The following is a 23,551-nucleotide window of genomic DNA, read 5'->3' on the forward strand; positions in this document are numbered from 1 at the left end:
CCCAGATAATGTGTACATTAAATGTATTCCTTCTAAAAACCTTGGCCTGTGTCTCCACCTACTGTTGAACTTTAGAAGTGGCGCAAACCTGTATTTTTAAACTTGAGAAGTTCCAAGTTTTTAATATCAGTACTTCACCAATTTCCTCTACATTTGTGATGTAATAATAAAGATAATAAAATAAAAATACTGATATAGGGCAAACTGGGCCAAGCTGCAACACGTTTGTTGTTGTTATTATAATTACACAGAAAGAAAGAAACAGAAAAAGAAAGATGTTGTTCTGATATTTTGGCTACTGGTAATTGACGGGGGCTAGCTGTCACACGTTTTACCCAGTTATTAGCAGTAGTAGTAGTAGTAGTAGTATTCTGGCTTTAGTTAAGCCTATAGTAGCCAACGTATTTAACTTGGGCACAATTTTGAAAACATGAAAATATGCAGCAAAGTTAACTAGTAAAAAACAATTATGAAACATAATTCACTCAAAAAGATAAGATAAAATAAGCTTAATTCATTCAACAGCAATATCAAGCTATTTTATTTGCCAACATGTATTGCAATTTATAAATTGGGCAAAGTGTACAATTTAAAAACACGTGACAACTTGCTCTAATAAAACAGTAACATTAAGCAGTAAAACATTTATGAAACGATTCATAAAACAGCAACAATTTAACAGGTTATAACAGGACTACATCAAGCCATTTGTTTGCCAACAAACTAAATTTAAGAAATGTCCAAAATGTATAACATCAAAATTTGCTTCAATATAAATGTGAAAAAATACCCTTGAGCACACAGTTCGACCTTTAATATAGTTCTTCTGTAATGCACACTACATTACCCACATAGGCCCAATCCCATCACCAACTGCGCATGCGCTAAAAAGTCATACTTGACGCGCCCCCACCTCACTAGTTTAATGTAAGATGGTGGTTAGGAGGCACTAACGCTCTACAGAGAGGCTATAAGAAACAAGGCTTGGTGTTTTCGCAGCAAATCACACAGGAGCAGGGACAAACCACCCGGGGAAATTATATTGTGACCTGTTGTGCTAAACCTGGGCTGCTCAGATAGATTTGATTTGCTGTGAGTCTGATACAGATAGACAGGGTGAGTATCCCACCAAGGCCTCTCTTGTCCACCGCCTCCACATTCAACTGCTTTCCTCTCTGAGTTCACCTCTTTATAACACATCTCATCCCTCTTTCTCCCTCAAGCGCCCATTTCTTGTGGTAACGCCTGTGTTTTGTGTGCGTTTCATCAGTCTGGAAGACTAACGTTAATCGCCCAGTTAGCCGACTAGCCGCTAGCCCTATCGTTTGACCGGCTTTTAATAAAATACACATACAGTACAGAATATGAGTCCTCGCATCGCCAAACACAGACTCGTTTTTTGTTCTTCAGACTCTCAGACAGTACACAGTATCTGTACACTGATTTTAGTGTATATTTAGCCTGTAGGAACAACTTCGATATGTGTTAGCTTTAGCTAGTTCACTTAATTACAAGGAAACACATTTAATTTCTGTGAGTTACATGTATATGTGTTCTTTGACAGGGGAATCTCTTGTTATTTGAGTAAAAAAAGTTTTTTTTTCCGAGCTGCATCATTTTATAGACGTGACGTCTAATATTTCTGTGATCACGACATTGCTCCGTTACTGCAGTTTATTTTATTATTTTTGTCCACACCCTTTATTATTGTGTGTGGCGCCCGTTTCAATAGTGCTTCCTACAGGGTTTTGTGGACCAAATGCAGCTGTCATAATTTCCACAATGCATAATAAGAAGTTAGAGTCTCTCAGAAGAGGATATTGTTGTGTTTGGTTGCAACATTATGTTCTTGTTGCGTGTGCACTATTAATACTGTTTTCAGCAGTGGGTCTTTTGAACTTACCATCTGCATTTTGTCTTTCAGATTTGAGCGGTTTTTAAAGGAGTAAACAAGCTTGAAATGAAAACGCGATCATGTTGTTCCAGACCCGTTTTTCTTTCTTTTGTGGAACACAAAATTAGATGTTTGGGAGAATCACTTTGATTGTGTGGAAAGACGGATGCAATGGAAGCGGATGGTGGTTGAAACTTTTTCCTTTACTTAGTTGCATGACAGCTAAGATTTAAAAGTTTGGCAGTTATGTTTATGCAGGTGCCTATTAAAGATACTTGTAAACGAGAGAGTTTTGCTTGTGTTGTGCTTTGGAAGGGATATCAGGAGAATTGTAAGAGGACCGGTTCCAGTGCATTGTTTGTGCCAGACACAATGTTTGAGAGATTTTTTTTTTTATGCAAAGTATATGATCCCGTTCTGAATGGACATCTGCCTTGGTGTTCAGTTGCATAGAAATGGTGCTCTGTGTTTTTATAGTTGGTTGCAAATGTTAATTTGCACCTTTGTGTCCAGTCTGAACGGGTCAGCCGCAATCCTGGCAGTACAGGAAAAAAAGCCTTTTAATTTAGGCTTTAGTAAGATCTGGAAAGATCGGCCGTTTTGTGATTAAAGTTGTTTGGCTGTGTTAGATCACCATGCTATTTTCTCAACTATGGCCTATTGCAGATATTTTCTAAAATGGATGAACCCTTTGTTACATTTGAGTGGGTTTAGTGCTTTTATTATTTGCCCCGAATACCGATAGTTTTTTTTTTTTTTTTTTTTTTTTGGTTAAAACATCTTGTATGTTCCTTGCCGATTCCTCTTCCATCCGCTCATGAAGAGCCGCCCACAAATGGACACAACTCCCACACTGATGATCATTTCTTCTGTGACACCAGAATGATGCCAGCTGAGACAACTGTGCATCTTTTTGCTAATCATGTCAGCATATTTCATATTTGTCATCTTTTAGAGCCTTTTATTACAAATTAACCATCATGATGTTTTGAATTAAGTCTGTTTTAATGTATAGCAGTCCTGTTACTGTGTGGTTGACACATTTGTTTGTAGTTGTGTATTAGGATGTTTAATTGAAATTAGTGTGTATTAGACAGAGCTACTAACATGACTTGATGTAACTATGTTCACCACCCTTCAAAGCCCATTTAAAACACAGACCTTCCATTTGACTTAAAAATCAATGACTGCCTATTGCAGAAACCCTTTCAGAACGGTGCCAAAGACTTTCTAAGCTTTAGCTTTTGATTGTTGTTTTAAGTTGCAGTTTTGTCAGTGTTGTGAAACCCTTTCAATTTTGTTTCTAGATGGACCAGTTTTCATGAGATCTGCGTTGTTTTTGTGGTTTCAAATGTTTGCTTTCTATTAAAGCTAATGGCAAGCATTTTCGTAATTTTGACTACATTTTCAAAGCCCATTTTAAAAATGCAGACCATTTGATTTTTTTCTATATAAAATGAATTGCCTGTTATAGAAACCCATTTTAAAATGCTACCCATCAGTCAGCCTTCAAGATTTGATTTTTGTTAGAAGTTGCAATATTTAGTGTTGCTCAGTTGTTATCCTAATCTTTTGGTGTGGCTTTTAGTGTGGTTATTGTTGTAAAATGTTGTGAAAGACTTCGTTTTTTGTTCCTAGTTTACACAATGTTCCTGAGATTTGCGTTGTTTTTGTATTTGCGGATGTTGGCTTTCTATTTAAGGTTATGGCAAATTACATCTGAATCAAACATGCATACTCAAAATTATTAGTACTGCAAGTGAGCTGTCAGAAATGTTCACTTCATTCCCATTTTTATGCTTTTCTATGGGTTTGCCATAGAGTCTCAGGAGAAGACTGCAATTCAACCAATTTGAATGTTTTCTCAAGGACATGGTATTTTTTGTAGAAAGCTCTTTCCACATTCACCACTGTGCACAGGATCGAGGGCTCCTCACACCGTCCTTTCGGCGTTCAGCTCCCACGGCATGCTTGGTTAATGTATACATGAAAACATCTACCATTGCAAAAAACTCAAACATTGTAGGCTTAGATCATTATTTGTCCCTACGCTTTCCCAGTACATTAGTCATCTTGCAAACATGTTTGTTACTGTGTCTGCTCCAAAGAGATTTGTGCGTGATTCTGGCTTTAGTGGTCAATGCAAACAATAAGTTTGCATTTATACTAGAAAGTGTAGAAGTGTAATTCGTTGAACTGTGGTAATCGGAGATAGGACCTTTTTAATATTCAACATTTTTCTTTATTTTAATGGCCATCTTGTGACTTTTTTTTTGTATTTTTATTGCCTGGTTTCACTCCATGCGATGTGACGTTGGATGCCAGAAGAAACCAAACCCTGTGCAGCTTGAGTGAGTCTTGGGGGTTTGTAATGGAATCAAATCCCTTTTTACAAGAGTGATGGTTAAAGGTTTGTTATGCATCACTCCCAGCAGGGGCCAGCGGAAAGCTTTCATTACCCGGAGTTGATATCCGCCTCTGCTGGGAAGGAATCCCATCCTTACTGTACAGTCTTGGGGATGGCAAAAAAACTCACACCCTGTTTCTAATTCCATATCGACATGTTAAGGAGATGGTGATTTCCCCACCAACCCCCTTACTAGCTGGGGTGAGACCTTGTCGATCCAAGGAAGTGCTGATTACCCTACATGTAGTGCGGACCGGCCCCTGTGTTCAATCAGCATTTCCCTTTTAAAGGGAGATTCAAGGGGTTGACTCCTCCTGCTGTACTCTGCCTAGCCAGGATGGGATATTTTTAGATGGCTCCCTTTCCCCCCCATCCTCTTCTAACCACACTCTGTCCCCTCTTCACACTTCTGGTGTTTCCGCTATGGACAGAGGGACCACATGACCCCATAAAAAGAGTTTGGTGGCTTTTAGTCTTTTTTGGGGTTTTTTTTTGGTAAGCTGTGGGGCTGTATGTACATATACCACTGTTTGAAAGTTTGGGGTCAGTAAGATAAAAATAAAAAAGTAATAATAATAATAAATCTTTTATGCTTGGCAAGGATGCATTTATTTTATAAGAAATTCAGTAAAAATATATATTTAACACATTAAAAACACATTTAAATACATATTAAAGCAGTAATTTATTCATGAGATGGCAAAGCTATTTACATTACAGTGTGACTTGATCCTTAAGATATAATTCTAATATGCTGATTTAGTAAACATTTCTTAATGTAAATTTTGATCAGACTGATACATTTTAGGCTTCTTTGAATTGAAAGTTTGAAATATAATTTTTTTTAATAATATTAGTCTTTTCTGTCATTACTGTAAATTTTTATCAAAATTTATTTGTATTTTGTACAAAGGTATTATTTTCTTAAAAAAAAAAAAAAAAAAAGGATTGACCCTAACCTTTTGTGTATATGTTATTGTACTCTGCTTTTGGATGGCCAAAAAACATTGTTCGTGTTCATAAAATCTTCAGTGTCATTTTCATTTCATCTAGCCTATAATGCCTGATAAACTAGTGTTTGTGAGAGCAGCTCAGCACTACAGCTGTTAACAGGGAATAAACTATTTCTCCTGCTGGCAGAGAATGAATGTACATTTTCAATCAGCCCGTCTGTTGTTTTTGTTCAGAGCAATGCGAAAATTGACTGTTTTGTAAATATGAACTACTATATTCTTCCTAGTGGAAGTGCCGCCACACATAGAATGCAAGCCTGTGGGAAACACGTTTATGAGATATTGCTGGTTTTGTAATTGTTTTTTTTTATTTTTTGCAATTAGTTTAACATGTTTTAAATTAATCACTCCATGGAAGCTTCGTATTCCAGTTAGTTTGTTTATGAACACAAGGCCGCGATGTATTGTTTCCATTTGGGAGCTTCGCTAAGACCATTGTTTGAGAACTGAACCTCGTGGAGAAGTGCCACCACACTGTAAACCCTTATAAGTTCACAGAATTCAAAACATATTTTGTAACTGATTACACAAAAACATTTAAGTGATGTTTTTAAATGTTTTAAGTTTACATAAAATAATGAGGGAAATACACTCAAATTTAGTCTTGCTGTCCGTCCTCAACTTAACCACAGGCTCTACTCTTTACCACAATGGTTACACTACAAAATCAACATAACAGAAACCTTTGAAAATTCGAATATAACACATCATTTAAGTACTAACTTATGTTCCTCTGTTAATCTTGTGTAAAAACACACAAAATAACCCTTAATTTCTACATTTATTTTCTCTGTTTTCTGATGCAAAGCATGCTGGGAACTAGAAAATGCAATCATTTTAAGTTCACCTTACTACAACAAAATGTTGAGTTTACAGAACTTATTTAAATGAAGTCCAATGAACTTTCATTATTATTTGAGTGCAATGAACTAATTCCATTTGATTAATTTCACTGTTCGGTTTTACAGTGCTTGGCTCGGACAAACTGGCGTATTTGTGTTCATTCATGCTGTTTATTCAGAAGTTTTTCAGTACTACTGCAGAAGATGCTAAAATCAGAATGTGACAACTAATATGGACCAAAAGAAAAACAATTGGCACTGAGGTTAATTAGCTCATATTAGCACTGTTGTCTTGCCCTCTGCTTAATTAAAAAAAAACCTTGTTTATCGTTGACAATATATTTGAAGGATGTGAACATTATTTTTCAGTAGGCTCTTAAGTAAGGATACTAGCAGTTACATTCCTTCACGATAACACCACAGAGACGACATATTGCTTTTCAACTATTGGATCCTACATTCGAGATGCAAACCTTGTCATGAGCCCATGAATCTGTGTTCCGTATGAGGGTTCAAAATCAAATTTTCTGTAATTGTTGAATTTGCACCTACACATTTAGACATCTAGTTCACTGGATGATCCCTGAAGGATACAAATATTTGCTATAGAAACTGTTGCAATTGCTTGTGTGGGTGTTTGTGCTTGTCGATTCCAATTATACCTTCAGTTCCTCTCTTGACTTGAGTTTTAAACTCCTCCCACACACACACACACACACACACGTTCCTACTAGTAGCAGTCTCATCATTGGCTCTCTGTTGCAACCTCTGTTGTGCTTTGAGACTATTTGAGTCATATGAGTCTAATTCTGTCTTGCTTCTGAAGATTAGACACCGTTGGAAAGAAACAAGATTCTTGTAGAAATTGGCTGCATTTCTAAACCTTGAAGCTTCATTTGTTTGACAACTTTGGCCTATAAAGGAAAAAAAAACAAGAAATTTTAATAATAATTATTATTACTATTATTACATCAAATAGCGAAGCTTAATTTAAAATTAAGATAATCATTAAGTTATTTGTAAAAGAAAATTTTACTAAAAAAAAAAACAAACAAAAAAACTATTTATTTAGTTTTGCAGGCTTGATGAGCAGAAGAAACTTCTTTCAAAAACATAAAAAATAGTAATGTTTCCAAACTTTTGGTCTGTACTCTGTGTGTGTGTGTGTGTGTGTGTGTATATATATATATATATATATATATATATATATATATATATATATATATATATATATATATATAGATAGATAGATAGATAGATAGATGGGTAGTAGGGCTGCACGATTATGACAAAACTCATAATTGTCGATTATTCCCTTGAAATTGTAATTGCGATTATATATTACGATTATCACAATTTAGATTGAATAATTTTTTTAATAGCTTTATGCCATTGTTTGAAGCCACTGCATGCCATATTGTTATATCAAAATAAACCAGCGGAAAACACTCTTCCTGAAAAACTTCTTTTTTTTTTAAGCCTCAAATATCATATATATATATATATAATTATTATTATTTTATTTATTTATTTTTTCTGAGAAACCAAACCAAAGTAAATATATGCATGGTATTATGTTATATTAAAACAAAGAAATTCAAACAATTGGGAAAAAAACCCTTAAGATAATCTTTAGAGAGAACAACAACATATCTTATGCACACAGAATGATGTAAGTGAACTTTTTTTTTTTTGTGTAATTGTGCCTTTAAACGATTACATAATTGTGTCATCTGTAATTGTAATTGCGATTACAAATTCGATTAATTGTGCAGCCCTAATGGGTAGATATAGATAATTTCTTAAAAAAAAAAAATCTTTTATTTTTTCTCATCAGCTCTGCATCTAAACTGTGAGAACACCCCCCCTCTATTCACCACGCCGTGCCATAGGATGTCCCGCAGCCCTGAGGTGAAGGAGGACCCCATGGAGTGCCCGCTGTGCATGGAATCATTGGAGATTGACGACGTCAATTTCTTCCCCTGCACCTGTGGCTATCAGATCTGCCGCTTCTGCTGGCATCGCATACGCACAGATGAGAACGGCCTCTGCCCGGCCTGCAGAAAGGTAACCAAATTTGTTCAGTATCATCCTTGGTTAGTTCTATTAAACTATGCAAATTATTAGGCCTGCAAATTGAAAATGAGATCTAGTTTTACATGTTTCTTTAAATTTGGGATTACCGCCTGATTGCATTTATACTGTCTTAACCCAAGGAACCTGTGGAACGTTAATTTATTTCTAAGAAACTGCTCCACTGGGGAGCTCGACGAGAGGATAGTTTTAATGGCTAGCCTTCAGCATCCCAGGGTGCTTTGCTGGAATAATTTGCGCTTCTCCTGTTGCTACAGGGTCTGTGTGATTTGTATCACTGCTGTACAGGTAAAATATCGAACTAACAGAATTCGATTGAAAAATATAAGACATTTTAGACATTTAATTGTGTATTTTTTTAACCATTTGATGCTGATATGGTCATATGATTTAAATATAATGTCATGAATCATTTATTGAAGCACCATCTTCTAGGATGATTTCATCTAACATTTAGGATCTTCTGTTTGGTTCAGCCCTATCCAGAAGACCCTGCAGTATACAAACCTCTCTCTCAAGAGGAACTTCAGAAGATAAAGAACGAGAAAAAGCAGAAGCAGAATGAGCGGAAGCAGAAGATCACAGAGAACCGCAAGCATCTCTCCAGTGTGCGAGTCGTCCAGAGAAACCTGGTGTTTGTGGTGGGCCTTTCGCAGAGACTCGCTGACCCAGAGGTGATTCAGCAAAACACACCGACCACTGTGTAACTGATGCTCTTCTCCATCAAGATAAATAATTCCATTGCACTGAAGCTTGATATTCATCGTGGTGGTATTTGTTAGTAAGCTCTCAAAAGTTACCCACACTTGGTTTCTGTAAACACATACTTAAGTATGAAAAGTACAATTTTTAAATATTAAACTTAAGTATCGAAAGGGAAAGTGTAAATTTAAAAAAGGTACCGGTAATTCAAAATAGAATATAAATAAATATGAATCAAAAACTGATTCATTCAATAAGAAAACACAGTCTTGTGTGTTTGGAACTATTTTCATTGGTGAAATTCAGTGAATTCAGGCATTTAAAATGAAACTAACTTAATACTAACTTTATTAAACTTGCATAAAATGAATTATACATTTTCTATGATATGTGGAGAAAAAACACAACTCGGTGCGATATAGATTAATTATGTTAAATTATATAAATATTAAAGGCATACTGAAGGATTTGCCTCATCTTGCATCTCAAGGGCATTCTAAATGCATTTTAATAGACTAAATCACACAGTGTATGCGTGCACTCTCTGGGTTTGTTTTTATTTGGGTTTTGTGATGTACTCTGTAATGTCAGATTGCACGTCATTAAAACAACACTTGCGATGTTAGGGCAGACAGTGCATATCACACATCCCACCCTTGCCTTCAGTAGAAAATGAAATCAACTGCGGTTGTGAAAGAAGTTGTTCGCACATGCACAAAGGAGATTTCTTTTTAGTCTAACTTGAAAGCACCAGACCACTGATTCGTCAAACCTGCTTTCTTTTAATCTGTTTTCCAACTTTACTGTGTAGTAAGTAATGAATATGCTTCGGGGAAATTAAAATAATACATTTTAATTGGTAAATATAGTGGAGAAAATTGACACACATGAAAACTTAAGTACAGAAGAAATACTTAAGTACTGTAATGAAGTATTATTACACCACTGAAAAAAGACCCATCTGACTCCCTTATGATCTGATTCTGATCAAGTAGTTACTACTAGTGGTTGACCCATATAGATCAACCATTTTAATTATAGGTAGCACATTACTCAAGCATAACAATTAATGCAATTAAAACTATATTTTACATAAGATCTAAAATAAGAAATCATTTGAAAATGAATCTGTTTGAATAATTTGAACTACATAAAGAGGTATACACGTTTTGATCTTATGATCCTGTTATAGTATTTTTAAGTATGAATAAATTGTTAGTGTGTGTGTGTGCATTGGTTATCATATTAACGACCAGACCATTTAATGCAGATTTTGCACACAGTAAATATTACATATAAATGCATATTTCATGAACACTGATGATATATTAAGAAACATCATAGCATTTGTCTTTCTTATTATTTGACAGAACTGTAAAAAATTGTAAACTAATGAAGAGGAAGAAAATGAGCTCCTGTGGTATCTTTGCTGTCAAAATAAAAGTCCTGCTTATGACACTGATTTGCCAAAAAGAAAAACAGATTGATTTATGCCGATAATTAAATGCTATATTGGCCTTGCAGATATATTGGTCAACTGTTTGTAGTTACTGGTGTCAATATAAAAACATGCCTTGTGACAACACACTGACTACATTGTTTTCCAAATATGAGTAAGTATACTTTTTTGTGCTTCCAAAATGTCTGTGCCAGGGAATAGTACCTCTTACGGTCACTGAGTCTACTATTTCCCGTTATCATGGCCTTTCTTTACGCATATTTTACAGGATCATTTCCATCTGGTTGCATGAAACTCCCTGAAGATGTGTAGATTTGATTTTATGCCACATAATATTAAATGAAAAAAATAAAAAAGAGAGACCATAATGAGTTCCTGGAAAATGAAATCCACCTGCCCACCAGCTGCACTTAGTCCACATAACCAGCCCATGAAAACAGCTTTCACTCTCTTTTTGCTCCCTTCTCTCTGACGCTCTTTCTCTCCCTCTATTTGCCATCACACCTGACGTCATGTACCCTGAAAAGATCTCAGCAGAGAACAAGTTATTCAAGAGCGTTCGAAAGAGATAAGGAGCGCAAATGCATCAAATCTGCATTATGACAATGTTTTTATGGGGTTTGTCTGAATTGACCCTTCACTTTCTGCCTTCATTTATTTCACACTGAGGGTGTGAAAAGAACAGAGAGAAGAAAGCCGCTGAGGCCGCTACACTTGAACATCCGGGCTGCTTTCACAATTCAAGAGTGATCAGAATCTCAAAAGTCACCCGGCAGAAACCTACTTGTGTGCCTTAAAATTTCAGTGTTGATTTGGCTGAACCAACATTGTGGACATCCTGTTGATAGTGTTTAGGTCATCGGTTCTCAATACAGAATGTTATACAATATCATATGGCTTTCTCTTGTAATGGTGATCATCAAATTCTTCCAATGAATTATGATAATCAGGTGTGCTTTCTCTCTCTCTGTGTGATGTCAAATTAACAAACAGCATTTGCATGTGCTGTTGATGATCTGCAAACAACCATAAGGTCTTTTGAAATATATAACTGAAGTCTGATTGCAGGTCTTAAAAAGGCCGGAGTATTTCGGGAAGTTTGGGAAGATCCATAAGGTGGTCATCAATAACAGCACTTCTTATGCTGGCTCACAGGTGAGCATCGCTTTCTTCCCAGTCAGCCTTGTGTCTGCTCAAACAATTATAACACGCAAATATTTTGTGTAATATATTAAGCTGGGCCTGTCTTTTTTTTATTGCAGCAAATATTTACTGATTTATTTTATTTTATTTGCATTCATGTTTCTGTTTTATCCAAAATGTCTAAGTTTTGTGACCCAATATGCTTTGATATTTGTCCCCAGGGTCCTAGTGCCAGTGCCTACGTCACTTACATTCGATCAGAAGATGCCCTCCGAGCTATACAGTGTGTTAACAATGTTGTAGTAGATGGCAGAACACTTAAGGTAGCTAAAACATAGTACAAAAATAGTCTTAATGTTATGAAGACTTAATTACTACCAGTGTGCATTATATACATATATTAATTTTTTCATGCAGGCTTCTTTAGGTACAACAAAATACTGCAGTTATTTTCTGAAAAGCACGCAGTGCCCCAAACCAGACTGCATGTATCTTCACGAGCTGGGAGACGAAGCTGCTAGTTTCACGAAAGAAGAAATGCAGGTAACGTCGCTGCTTCCCGTGTTTCAACCTCTGATACTGATGCTGGCAGTCTTACATCTGAGCTCCTAACATTTTGACATTGCAGGCAGGGAAACATCAGGAATATGAACAGAAACTCTTACAGGAGCTCTATAAAACAAACCCCAGCTTCCTGCAGAGCTCGACAGGGGCAGGGGAGAAGACAAAGGGCAAATCAGGCACATCACAGAGGTTTGGACTGAATCATACCTTTCACAGCTGCTCCAATTAAAACCCATGTATTAATTAATTCAGAAATTACACATGTAGATATGGATATTTCAATAGTTTTGATGAATATTATTTTAAAATACAGAAAATGATAATTATAAAGTGTAGGGATGTAATGATATTCAAACCGAACTGAAAAACGCAATACACCAAGAATGCGTACACCGAGTTATAGCTTCATGACTAGCATAGTTGCTTTTGTGCAGCCACTCACAGACTTCTGCGGAACTATAAGTTGCAATACTCTGTTTATATGTATGTCGTGTATATATTTATCTCATAAGATGCATTTGGTTGAGTTACGCTGCAGTAAAGCGCTTTATTGTAGGCCTACTTCTGTTATTTTCTCTTCAGCCTTCAGCACAAACAACAAAGAATATTAATAACTGAATAAAATAATAGAATGAAATATGAATTTTTTGAGTTTAGTTTGCCATGTTCGCTGCAACATTGCGGGCATTGTGTGTAATTATATACGTTCCCGGAGGTTTAGCGATTTTATAAAAGCGTGACATTCCCACAAACATTTATGCACTATTGCATGTAGGTTAAATCCACACCGATTATCGGAAGATCCATCATTTTAAACCTTTATTTTAGATCTAGTGTTCTTTAGCATTTCTGGTGCCATGCCATTAACCCTACCCCACAGCCAACCAAACCGTGGCATTGGTTTAATGTAAATCCCAATAAAGTGAGAAGTGAAGTTGTAATTAAAATGAATTCATTATAATCTGGTCATTTACACTTTCTTTAAGGATTGAAAATATCCGTAATTAAGTTTTCTGTCATATTTAAAGTTTTGAATCATATTCCCCAGTTCCAGTAGTAACAACAAAGAAGCTTGGCCTTCGTTACAAACCACAGGAAAGACGACCAATGGGCTTCCAGAACACTATAAGACCCCACCCCTAGATGGCGGCTCAGACTCTGAAAACATGACTCCAGACGGTCTGGACACAGAACTGGGCCTTGGCTCCATCACTGGCCTGCCTCCCTTCACGTCAGACTGTGACCCTGTCAGGTAGCCAGCCCGTGAACCTCTGCCTTGTCAGTCTTTTTTCTTTGCCAATTTATTGATACATTTTCTCAAAAACTTAAGGACACTGAGAGTTCAAGGTATTTTTGGATGGTAATAATTTAAACACTGAATACTCCAAATGCATTACAGTACATTTATTTGTGAAATTACACTTGTTTTCTTTATAACATTTAAATGATAATTAAGGACATTTTCTCACAAACATCTTAATGCTGTCAAATTTTTAATATATATAAAAAAAAAAACTAAAAACAGTAATACATCAATTCTTGTACTGTATAAATGTAATTGATTCCCAAGTTTGCATTATTTTTCTGCAGCCCAACTAACAGACCTACAGATTCCATCGGAATAAGTAACGGAGAAACCTCACAAGTAAGTTCATAATCACACTGACGATTTACCTTATAGAATGGAAAGGTGTACACCTAAATAACTTATCTAAATCACTTTTCTTTTATTAGACAAGTTAATGTTTTACGTTTTAACAAGGTAAAAACATAAATCTCCCTTGCGAAATCTTTTAGATTTCCGGCAAAGACTCTCCATCGCCTCCTCCTGGCCTGTCCAAGCCGTCTCTAGTGGTGCCTCTCTGTGTAGCAGGGCTGACAGTACGGTCGCCTTTCGAAGGAGCCGCAGCGGAGTCACAGTCGCTCTTTTCAGACAACAGCAACTTCCGGCACCCCAATCCCATCCCCAGCGGCCTGTCCGGCTTTTCCAGTTCCCTTCACAGCAACTCTGACTGGCCCACTGCCCCAGAACCACAGAGCCTCTTCACGTCAGGTACCCAGACCCGTTTAGACTTTGGATCTCAGCAACAAAATATTTTAGTCATGGAAAAAAAAAAAACTAATGATATTACAAACATTACACGAGTGAAATGTACAATTATTCTTTATCATTTTGACAGATACCATACCAGTGGCATCCTCTACGGACTGGCAAGCAGCCTTTGGCTTTGGCTCTTCGCCAAAGCAACAGGATGACGACCTTGGCTTTGACCCCTTTGATGTCACCCGTAAGGCACTGGCGGACCTAATAGAGAAAGAGCACTCGGTGCAAGACCAAGCCTCCTTACCAATGACCGGCACAAAATCAGTGCCAGTCTTCCCTCATGGGCCTATACTGGGCCCACCCCACAACGCCCCCTCCATGAAAGTCCCACTTCAGCTCCCCACGTCCTCACACTTTGCCACAAACTCCAGCTTGCCCTCGCGGGGGTTCTCCCAGCTCCCACACCGCCCTGTCTACAACTCCTTCAGCTTTCCCGGCCAGACGCAGACCTCTCGTCACAGTTGGATGGGCATGCCCATGCGCAATAATCTCCCACATTTGAATCACCTCGGAACCCCCTCTACTGCACAGCACAGCAGCTATTTGGACTTGAACCTGATGCCACAACAACAACATCATCACAATATAGGGCTCGGAGGTATTCATATGACAGGTAAGTGCAAACCAGTGCTGGGGATCTGTGTTTTTTTGTTTATTTTATATGTATATAAAGAGAGAGAGACACACACACACACACACACACACATACACATACATATATATGTATATATATATAATATATATATATATAGATAGATAGATGTGAATGTCTATCCGTCTATCTATCTGTATATATGATATTTGGTTTAATAATTGATCAAATTGACATCTAAAAAAATAGAACATTTAAGATGTTATGCATTATGAAAAATTGCAGCCCTGTCACAAAGATGATTATATTCTGTACAATTTGTATAAGCACTAAATGTGACACCGATCTCACCGCTATACTTCAAATCACGAGCTTGTAATTTCTAAAAAATTAATTCTTCTTATTAAATATATTCTTCTTTGACGTAGTTTAGAAGTATTATATATTTAATAATTTTAATTCATATTTAAAAGTTGAAGTACATGTAGTATACTGCACGTGTTTGCATTATGGGTACCTGTCATTGCACACTCAGTCACTGGAGGGCAGTGTGGTGCTGTTGTGATAGCATGCAGAAATGTACATCATCAGAGCTCGGTTATAGAAGATTCTGGTGATGATTGCCAAGGGCTCTCTTATGAATTGAAAGCTCGTGATTTGAAGTATAGCGGTGAGGTCTGTGTCACATTTACGAAGATTCATCTTTGTGCTGTGCATGTGAGAACAGCCTGTAACTCTCAAGAAAATCTGAAATACCGGTATTATCCATGCATTCAGATGCATAAGATGCCTTCAGATGCATAAGATGCATTCAGAAATTTGTAAAGCAATTGAGCTGCTGTCATGCAACTCCCCCAAAAAAATGCATTTAAGTCAGTAGCGTCAGTTAGTAACCTCCCAAGCACGTCCTGAATTGATCTTTCAGAAATTCAGTTCATTTAAATAGAAAGTGCTTCCTTGCAGTCTAGCTTTAGGGCTTTTTATGTGAAACAATCTAATCTGCTGACACTGCTGTGGAAGCGTAGCATTTGTTAACAGGCTGTTTGTTTCGCAGCGTGCCCTCCTGATTTTTAAGATTAGATTAACTTGTATTTCAGATGGTGCAAAAATAAGGGAAGGGATATTGGTTGTGACCTGAGGGTTTCATTACTCATACAAACAATGAAAAGCTGGCATGACTTATTTCTTTGAATACCACTGGCTCCATTTCTGGCTCTATTGAGCTCTACAGTGTATTGTATGTTTGTTTCTTAAATCCATGGTTTTTAGTGAGAGAATTGGTCTTGCCTGTTTGCAGCAGTGTCCTCCAGAGGATGCAGCTGCCCAGGACTTGGGAGGGGAATGTTGCATTATTTACGAAGAAGAAACGAGATCCCAAAATAGGCTGGAGGGCCAACACATGTAGTCTTATAACTTATATAACTTAGATGTGGTGTTTGAATGAGAGAGGGAGTTCTGAGACACTGGAAATACAGATTTAGATGTAATTAAGCATCATCTGAATTAGGGCAATAATAAGGGAAAAATATTGTGATAGATAAGATGGTTAACTGTTTATTTGTTTGCTTGTTTTTTTTGTGGATACTAATATAATTCTCATTTATGTGTGCAATTTACTTAATTTAGTTTGTGAAATTAATGCAGAAATGACTGAAAACCTGAAAAATGGACCTAGTTGACCTGATGAACAGTCGATTCCACCAAATATCAGCATTGCCCACTTTTTAGCCTAATATCAGCAAACCTGCATTTAAGCAAAAATACAGTAAAAAAATTAATATCTTAAACTCTAATAAACTAAAGTAGGTATATAATGTGATGTATACACTACTGTGGTTACTTGTGCGTTTAATGTTTTAGTAACACCCCAGTCATCAAACTGTAAAGTGCAAAACACATTCAATTGATGCAAAAAGAGGTATTTTACACCCTCTACAGCCCTGTCAGAGAAGTTTAGTTTCTTCAACCCTGCTGATGTGATTCTGAGTTTAGCTTTTGTCCCATCTGCATAAATAAAACATGACGACACTTGTTTATCTGCGTATGCTAATGCGAACATTGTCTGACACACTTGGTTAGACAAGCTCTTTCTAATCAGAAGTAAAACCTGTGCAGGGCTTTAAAAAGAACACCATCCTTCATCCTCAGCTTTTCCCCTCCTTCAGAGGTGTTTCATTAAAGCCCAGTCCCCCTCAAGTGTTGATATTGAGTGTCTAGATTCTCATATTGGCTCGTTCTCACACTTGACTTGTTTATCTGCGCACGTTTAACTATATCGACTGCAGAACCAATTCAGCATTTCAAAGTGAATGTGTCACTTCCTCTCTGTTTGAGGCTGAGAAAAAGAAACGGTCACTGGGAAAACATCTACTGTAATGTAATGAAATATTGTAGAATTTTATATTCCATGCAGAATATGCATGTATACTGAAAACATCATCAATGGAGAAACATGCTTTTTGCTACCAGATGATGGATTAACTGCTTCTCCCAGCAGGGGCTAACTGGCCCATGCTAACCAGCCAAACTCAGACCCCTTAGTTGAGATCTATTAGGTCTGGTTTCAACTGACTAATGGAGTAATAAACACGATGCTGACTTTGTAGCATCCATCGTTTTGTCCCTTGCCCACGCTCAGGAAAAATGCCTGTCATGTGGGAGCTGCGTCTACTCCTTAAATTCCCATGTTGCAAAATAATTAAATTACAAGTATGACCTGTTTGACAGTATCAGTGCATCTGGTGTCTTGTCCAGATGCACCTTTATTGTCTGAAGACCTTTTAACAGCAGGCTGTCCCAGTAGACGCCTGTGTTGCTGGTGGTAGTACACTTGCATTTGTTAGTACAGTTACAGAGTGATGTAGAGTAGGACTGAACTTACATTTATTTTGAAAGATTTTCTCTTTGGTTTTTGTTTTTTGTTGTTTGTTTTATCTTAAGTCTTGTGAAATTGTATTTTTTCCAAAAATGTATTTTATTGGAAAACAAATTCTCAGACAAATTATTTCAACCAATTAGCCCGTATTTATTCAAATATAAAAGTACAATGTTTATACAAAATGTTTATTGCAAGAAGTATAATTTAATTGAAAATCCTTAACGAAAGAAACTGGGAAAAGGTTTGTGTTCTCCATAATTTGAATTCATTTGTAATGAATACTCCATTACGGCTTAATGAAGTGCATATTTCTAATAGTTACATAAATGCAATACTGCTAAAACATTTGTATTGCTGAATTGTAATGCCTTCCAGTGACTTGGAAATTTGGATGATGCAAACAAATTTTTGAATCAATGTTTTTAAGAAAGGAAAAGGACAATTTATTGATTTGCGAAAAATTAATCAAACTTCTGAACCTCTCGGCTTCATACTAATGAGGTCATAATAAGAATTTTAAAGAATGAAAATGAAAACAAATATCTGTCTTATTAGACAACTTTCTGGAATGCTTGATTCTGATTAGTTAATTGTATGTTATTCTATGGTGACTGGAAAAAATTTCAGCTGTGTCGGATAATCAGTTTCCTTCATTGTGTGCCAGTTTCATATCTGACATATCAGTATGCAATCTCTTTCTTCTCATATATTAAAATAAGTTGCACTCAAATAATGCAACAGTAAATAATAAATCTATCAGCCAACCTTAATATTGATGCATTTTTGTTGAACCCCACTGGCATCTTTGTGCTTTCACCTCCTTGTACAGTTTATTGTCCAGGCTTCGAGGGAAGATGATGTAGGAGGAAGGTGCCCAGAGAAGTTTGCTGAGTCTTAAGTCAAGCTCCGAGGCTAAAGATTAGTTTTTTCCTTGCCAGGGTTGTTTTCTCATTCACTCCATTCCCCTGTCTTTGCAATTCCTCAATCTCTCTGTCTTTCTCTCCATTCCCTCCTTCATATTTGCTGCCTGGTTTCTCCCTCCCTGTGGGCAGAAGCAACCCTTAGGAGAATACTGGCCTGATTAGAAAAGAAAAGGTTTCTTTTGGCCTGAGTCCAGCTGAAAGAAGCTCTGCGTTATTGAAGCTGTGCGTCTCTCCTCCAGTGTGACACACTGAAAATAAATGAGAAACTAATTGAATAATAACGGGACTGTAAAGAGCTTTATAATGATTGTTCCTCCATTAGTAAGGGCAAGTAGACTCAGAAGGAAGCCAAAGATCACCTGTTGTTTTTGCTGAATCAAGTATAAATCATCATTACTGTAGCAGCTATTAATCCACAGTACGGCTTTGATTAATGATATTCCTTGATGTGATATCCTGAATGAAAATTCAATTTCTAGAGAATTCAGTTAAATTGTGTTTTTTGTTAGGGCTGCCTATCAATCTTCAGCCATTATATGCCAAATCACTTGATTTGATTTGGTCACATTGCATCATTTTCACCATCTTGCGTCATAAGCGTTGCATTAAGACCGTATCACGATAAAGTGTGTCCTACTTTTCTGTTGCAGCTGTTTTTGAATGTTTGTTTGGTTTTGTCACGATTATAAAATGAATCGTACCAAATTAACGCTCAATATTGGCAACTTTTTTTTGTTGTGCAAATAACATGTTGAATCTGATAATTGCTTTTTTTCCCTCCCTTCTCTCTCATTCTCCATCTCTCTTGTTTTTCTCCATCTTTTGCGGTGTATTTGTGCACATGGCTGTTTGGATACCCCTCGATCACCCTCCCAAACAGAAAACAGTGCCTCAGTAGAAAGTCTAAATGTGAAGGAGTGGCAGGATGGACTCAGAGCACTTTTACCCAACATCAACATCAACTTTGGTGGACTGCCCAGCTCCTCATCTTCATCTTCATCCTCCTCCTCGTCCAGTGTGAACCACACAGGCGGAATCTCACACAGCCTTAGCTGGGACGGCACAACCAGCTGGAAGGACCCTGCCATCATCACAGGTACAACCTCAATTACCTTCACAACAGAGATTTGCCTTGTAAAATATCCAAAAGTTTGAATTGTGAATAATTCCTTCCCATTCCTTAAAAAAATGCAAATTACACTGTCAACCCTACCTCTTCTGCTTCACCCACCCTTAAACCTAACCAAATCACCAAAAACTCATTTAATTTTTGACCCTAGTTAAACACACCTAATATTTATTTTGCCTACTAAAATATCCTAGATGAATTATACACAGTTAATTATCTATAATTTGTTGTACAGAAAAAAAAAAATCACAAGATTAAAAGATTAAAATCACCAAACACAACTTACCTGACCTCAGGAAAAGCCAAGCCGTTCAAATTGTGCCTTTGGGAGCTAAAATGAATAATGCATTTAAGCCTTTTAAACATTTATTCTGTAACCTTTTCACTAAAAATGTCAGAGATGTAAAGCCATTTTAAGGGCCATAAAAGAGGGCACACTTTTCAGATCAATTTGATCTCCTGCACTTTCAGCCGGTCTAAAGCATCCATGTGGACTAAATCAGATATCACACAAGAATACTACACTATACTTAACAATCAGTATAACAAAGTAGTTAAAAATGCAGTCAATATTTATAGCGTTCTTCTGTATCAACACTTTTATCTGCTGTTTGGTGTACAAAAACTGAAGTGTGCAGCTATATTTGTAATCAATACTTCAAGCAAAGTTTTGCCATTTTCTCCCCCAGGTTGAAGGAATAGCAACATCTTATCTGTTGCTCCCTAAGGTTGAAGTTGAAATCTGTATGGATGTCACGTATTTTGTCTGGGTGCTCTCAGCAGCTGCCTGCAGCATCCATCACCCACAGGGGGTTTGGAATTAATAGCTCGAAGCAGGCCGGCATGTTTTAATTGGTGCAAAAGCATGCAAAAATGCTGTTTCCTTATGTAATTAATCCTATTATATCAAATGATTTAAAAATGTCTTCAATTTTGCCTACACGATAAATGGAATCTTACATGGCATCGACTGAAGAGCAGTGAATGTTGACAAAGCAAACTGTTGCTCTGTTCTGGTTAGTACAGTATCTGGTTATGTTTAAAGTGATTTAATTCCATCTGTCGATGGATATTAACACTGCGTTTTCTATTAAATTAAACCGTAAACAGTTGATGCTCCTTGTATTTGTCTGAATCTGTTAATTTATTCAAATATGCATTAAAAAAGTAAATATAATGACTTGAATGCACTTCTGTAATAATGGTAATAATGTTTTTCGCTCCATGGCATGAATAAAAAAAAGAATGAAAGAAAAATCTTAAATTTATAGGTAAAGCAGTTTTGATAAAATATATTTTTTTAAATCATTAATAAATATAATTTCGATAATTTATCTTTTTAAAATTCTAAGGCAAGGTTAGTCTAGATTAAATTTGATTGAATTTTTCATAAATTTTAGGATCTGTACACTCACTTACATGATGATTACACTAGGTTAAAATTTAATGTAAAGTTGTTGTTCCGTGTGAAACCAATGTTAATAATAATAAAAAAAATACCTTTTAAGAACCTGGGGCATGGATTTTAAAGTAGAACATAACTACATTTACTTATTTCAAAGTTTTTGCATGTTGATACTTAACCCTTCTTTTTTCCCAACATTTTGTCCCCTTCAGGTATCCCAGCATCCTCAGGCAACAGTCTAGACTCTCTGCAGGATGACAATCCTCCCCACTGGCTCACATCCTTGCAGGCACTCACAGAGATGGATGTCCCTTCCGGCTCCACAGTGCCCCCTCAGCCCCAACACAATAGCCCTTTCGGATCCCAGTTCCCCCACAGAGCTGGCTGGAGCCCTTATCCAACCCCAGCCATGGCCAACCCCGCCACCCAGTTCCACTCACCTCCCCCAGGATTCCAGACCGCCTTCAGAGCCTCAGCACAGGCCTCCACAGATCTGCTACAGAGTGCTGGCATGGACCGACATTAGGAACTGTGAAAACCTATTCCCCTTACCCGAAGAACAGCCAACAAACACTGCAGATGAATCAGTACAAAGCTATTAACAAAATAACAAGATCATGTAATATTTTCTCTCTTCATATTGCGCTCATTTTTATCCCGGATTTGTGTTTCTTTTGGTTGAGTTTTCCTTTTTTTTTTTGTTGCCGAAGTGCTCTGTTCCAGCTTTCCCATATCAAACGGTCTCTTAATAAGCCAGTTGTCACAGAAAAGTAGTTTTCGGCAGGTATGAAGCCTAAACAAATAAAAACTTAACAATAACGTCACTATATAATTTTTGGACCTCTTCATACAAAAAAAAAAATGCATCATCAATGAAATTCCATTGGAACCGAAAAGTGGCTTGATTTAGAAACAAGAGTCTGCCTTCAAAGCTAAACCAAAAAGAACAGCACCTGTTCATCCATCTGCACAACAGAGAAGCTACTTCCTGTGAGAGTCCTTAAAGCCATGCAGCTGAGCAATCAAGTAGATATCTCAAATAAAATCAGGGCTTCAGTTTTTGTGTTTGATCAAAAGGGTACTTGGCTTCCATTATTCTGACGGATCAAAGGCATAATGATGGCGAAAAAAAACAACAACTTTTACTGTGGATCTTTGGCCTTTAACGTTGTTCTACATTTCTGTGCCCTTGTTAAAAGGGAGATGCATTTTTATGGGTCATAAACATGGTGGCCGCTCTTGACGTGGCATTTAGCTGTAGATGGATGTAAGCCTTTGCCTTTGACCCTTCCACCAAATTTCCTGGTTGGTCAGGGGGTCTTCTGCTTTAGATCGAAACACCGCCGTTAACTTCTGTATCAGAGGGCGGCGCATTGCGAAATCAAGAGGAATTGAAAGTTTGGTACCACCGACTCTGTTTTAAGCGCAGGGCTCATGTAGCACACGGGATACCACCATGTGGCGTCTCTCATAGCTGCCTCAACATACGTGGCCAGTGTTTACGCTTGACTATGCTCCCTAAAGAAACTTGAAGGTGTGCGAGGTGTATGGAGTTTTAGGAAATAGATCTAGAGTCAGAATGCGGTGATGTGTGAATGCGTGGCGTGAAACTTGCGATTGATGGGTGTGTGAAGAAACTAATCGGGGTTAAAGGGCTTTTCGAATGATGCCGGTGGAGGGAAATTCATGAGGATGTGATCATGTCGTTTGTGTCTGTAGCAATTACTTTGCAAGGTTTTTTTTTTCCCCCTCAAAATTGATAAAAGGGAAAGCTGGGATAGCGGCGCTTCTGGGCAACTGATGTTTTGGCAATACACAGGGGGCTCGTCCGGGATGGTTAACACTGTCACTCATCCTTGTTTTCTTTTAACGGTCTTAATCCTATATCAGCTGTGTAGGTTCCTGCCGACAATTCGGTATATTCAACAGTATTCAAGAGGAATGAATCAATCAAATCCCGATGACAACGAACCAGTACAGTTTAACTTGGGTTTTACACAATGCTAAAATGTAAGAAAAATGAAGAGCTGAAGGAAATTGTACCTCTTTAAAGGTCTGGAGGAAAACTAAATCTTAAATAAAAGACGAAATGTCATGCTTGAGTCGAAGTGATCTTTCACGTTTTTTTTGTCCGTCAAACTTCAACTTTCTTTCAGCGCCTCAAGACATGATGAAAAGTGGTGATGGGCTCACGTTTCTTGCTCAGTGCTCGGACACGTCCTCCTCATTTGCATCAGCGCTCACCTACAGAGGGATCGGGTCTGGAAAGGGATTTGTGGCAGACATTTTATTTTATTTTTTTATTCTAGTGGGTGTCAATACCAACCTCCAGTGCACGAGCCATCAAATACTTTCGGTGAGGCCCAATTAACTTTATCTCAGTAAAGAGGCAGCGGCTCCCA

General features: G+C 37.2%; 1 protein-coding gene across 1 annotated transcript; it reads left to right on the top strand.

Moving 5' to 3' along the window:
• Nucleotides 1-903: 903 nt before the first annotated feature.
• Nucleotides 904-23,244, top strand: LOC113047800 (CCR4-NOT transcription complex subunit 4-like). The gene is made up of 13 exons (XM_026209097.1): nucleotides 904-1,116; nucleotides 7,994-8,223; nucleotides 8,727-8,924; nucleotides 11,480-11,566; nucleotides 11,776-11,877; nucleotides 11,972-12,097; nucleotides 12,183-12,307; nucleotides 13,167-13,370; nucleotides 13,709-13,763; nucleotides 13,916-14,171; nucleotides 14,299-14,835; nucleotides 19,496-19,711; nucleotides 21,362-23,244. Exons 2-13 carry the CDS (start codon nucleotides 8,050-8,052, stop codon nucleotides 21,673-21,675), a joined length of 2,394 nt encoding a protein of 797 aa, XP_026064882.1. The 5' UTR covers nucleotides 904-1,116; nucleotides 7,994-8,049; the 3' UTR covers nucleotides 21,676-23,244.
• The last annotated feature ends 307 nt before the right edge of the window (nucleotides 23,245-23,551 follow it).

The sequence above is a fragment of the Carassius auratus genome, chromosome 29 (assembly GCF_003368295.1).
Source record: "Carassius auratus strain Wakin chromosome 29, ASM336829v1, whole genome shotgun sequence".
NCBI lineage: Eukaryota > Metazoa > Chordata > Actinopteri > Cypriniformes > Cyprinidae > Carassius > Carassius auratus.

What these genes read in the sequence shown, in the direction of transcription:
- LOC113047800 (XM_026209097.1), top strand. Translation starts at nt 8,050, where the DNA reads ATGTCCCGCAGCCCTGAGGTGAAGGAGGACCCCATGGAGTGCCCGCTG. An exon ending in CTTCTTATGCTGGCTCACAG is followed by an intron (nt 11,567 to 11,775) that starts GTGAGCATCGCT and finishes ATTTGTCCCCAG; the next exon opens with GGTCCTAGTGCCAGTGCCTA. An exon ending in TCAGACTGTGACCCTGTCAG is followed by an intron (nt 13,371 to 13,708) that starts GTAGCCAGCCCG and finishes ATTTTTCTGCAG; the next exon opens with CCCAACTAACAGACCTACAG.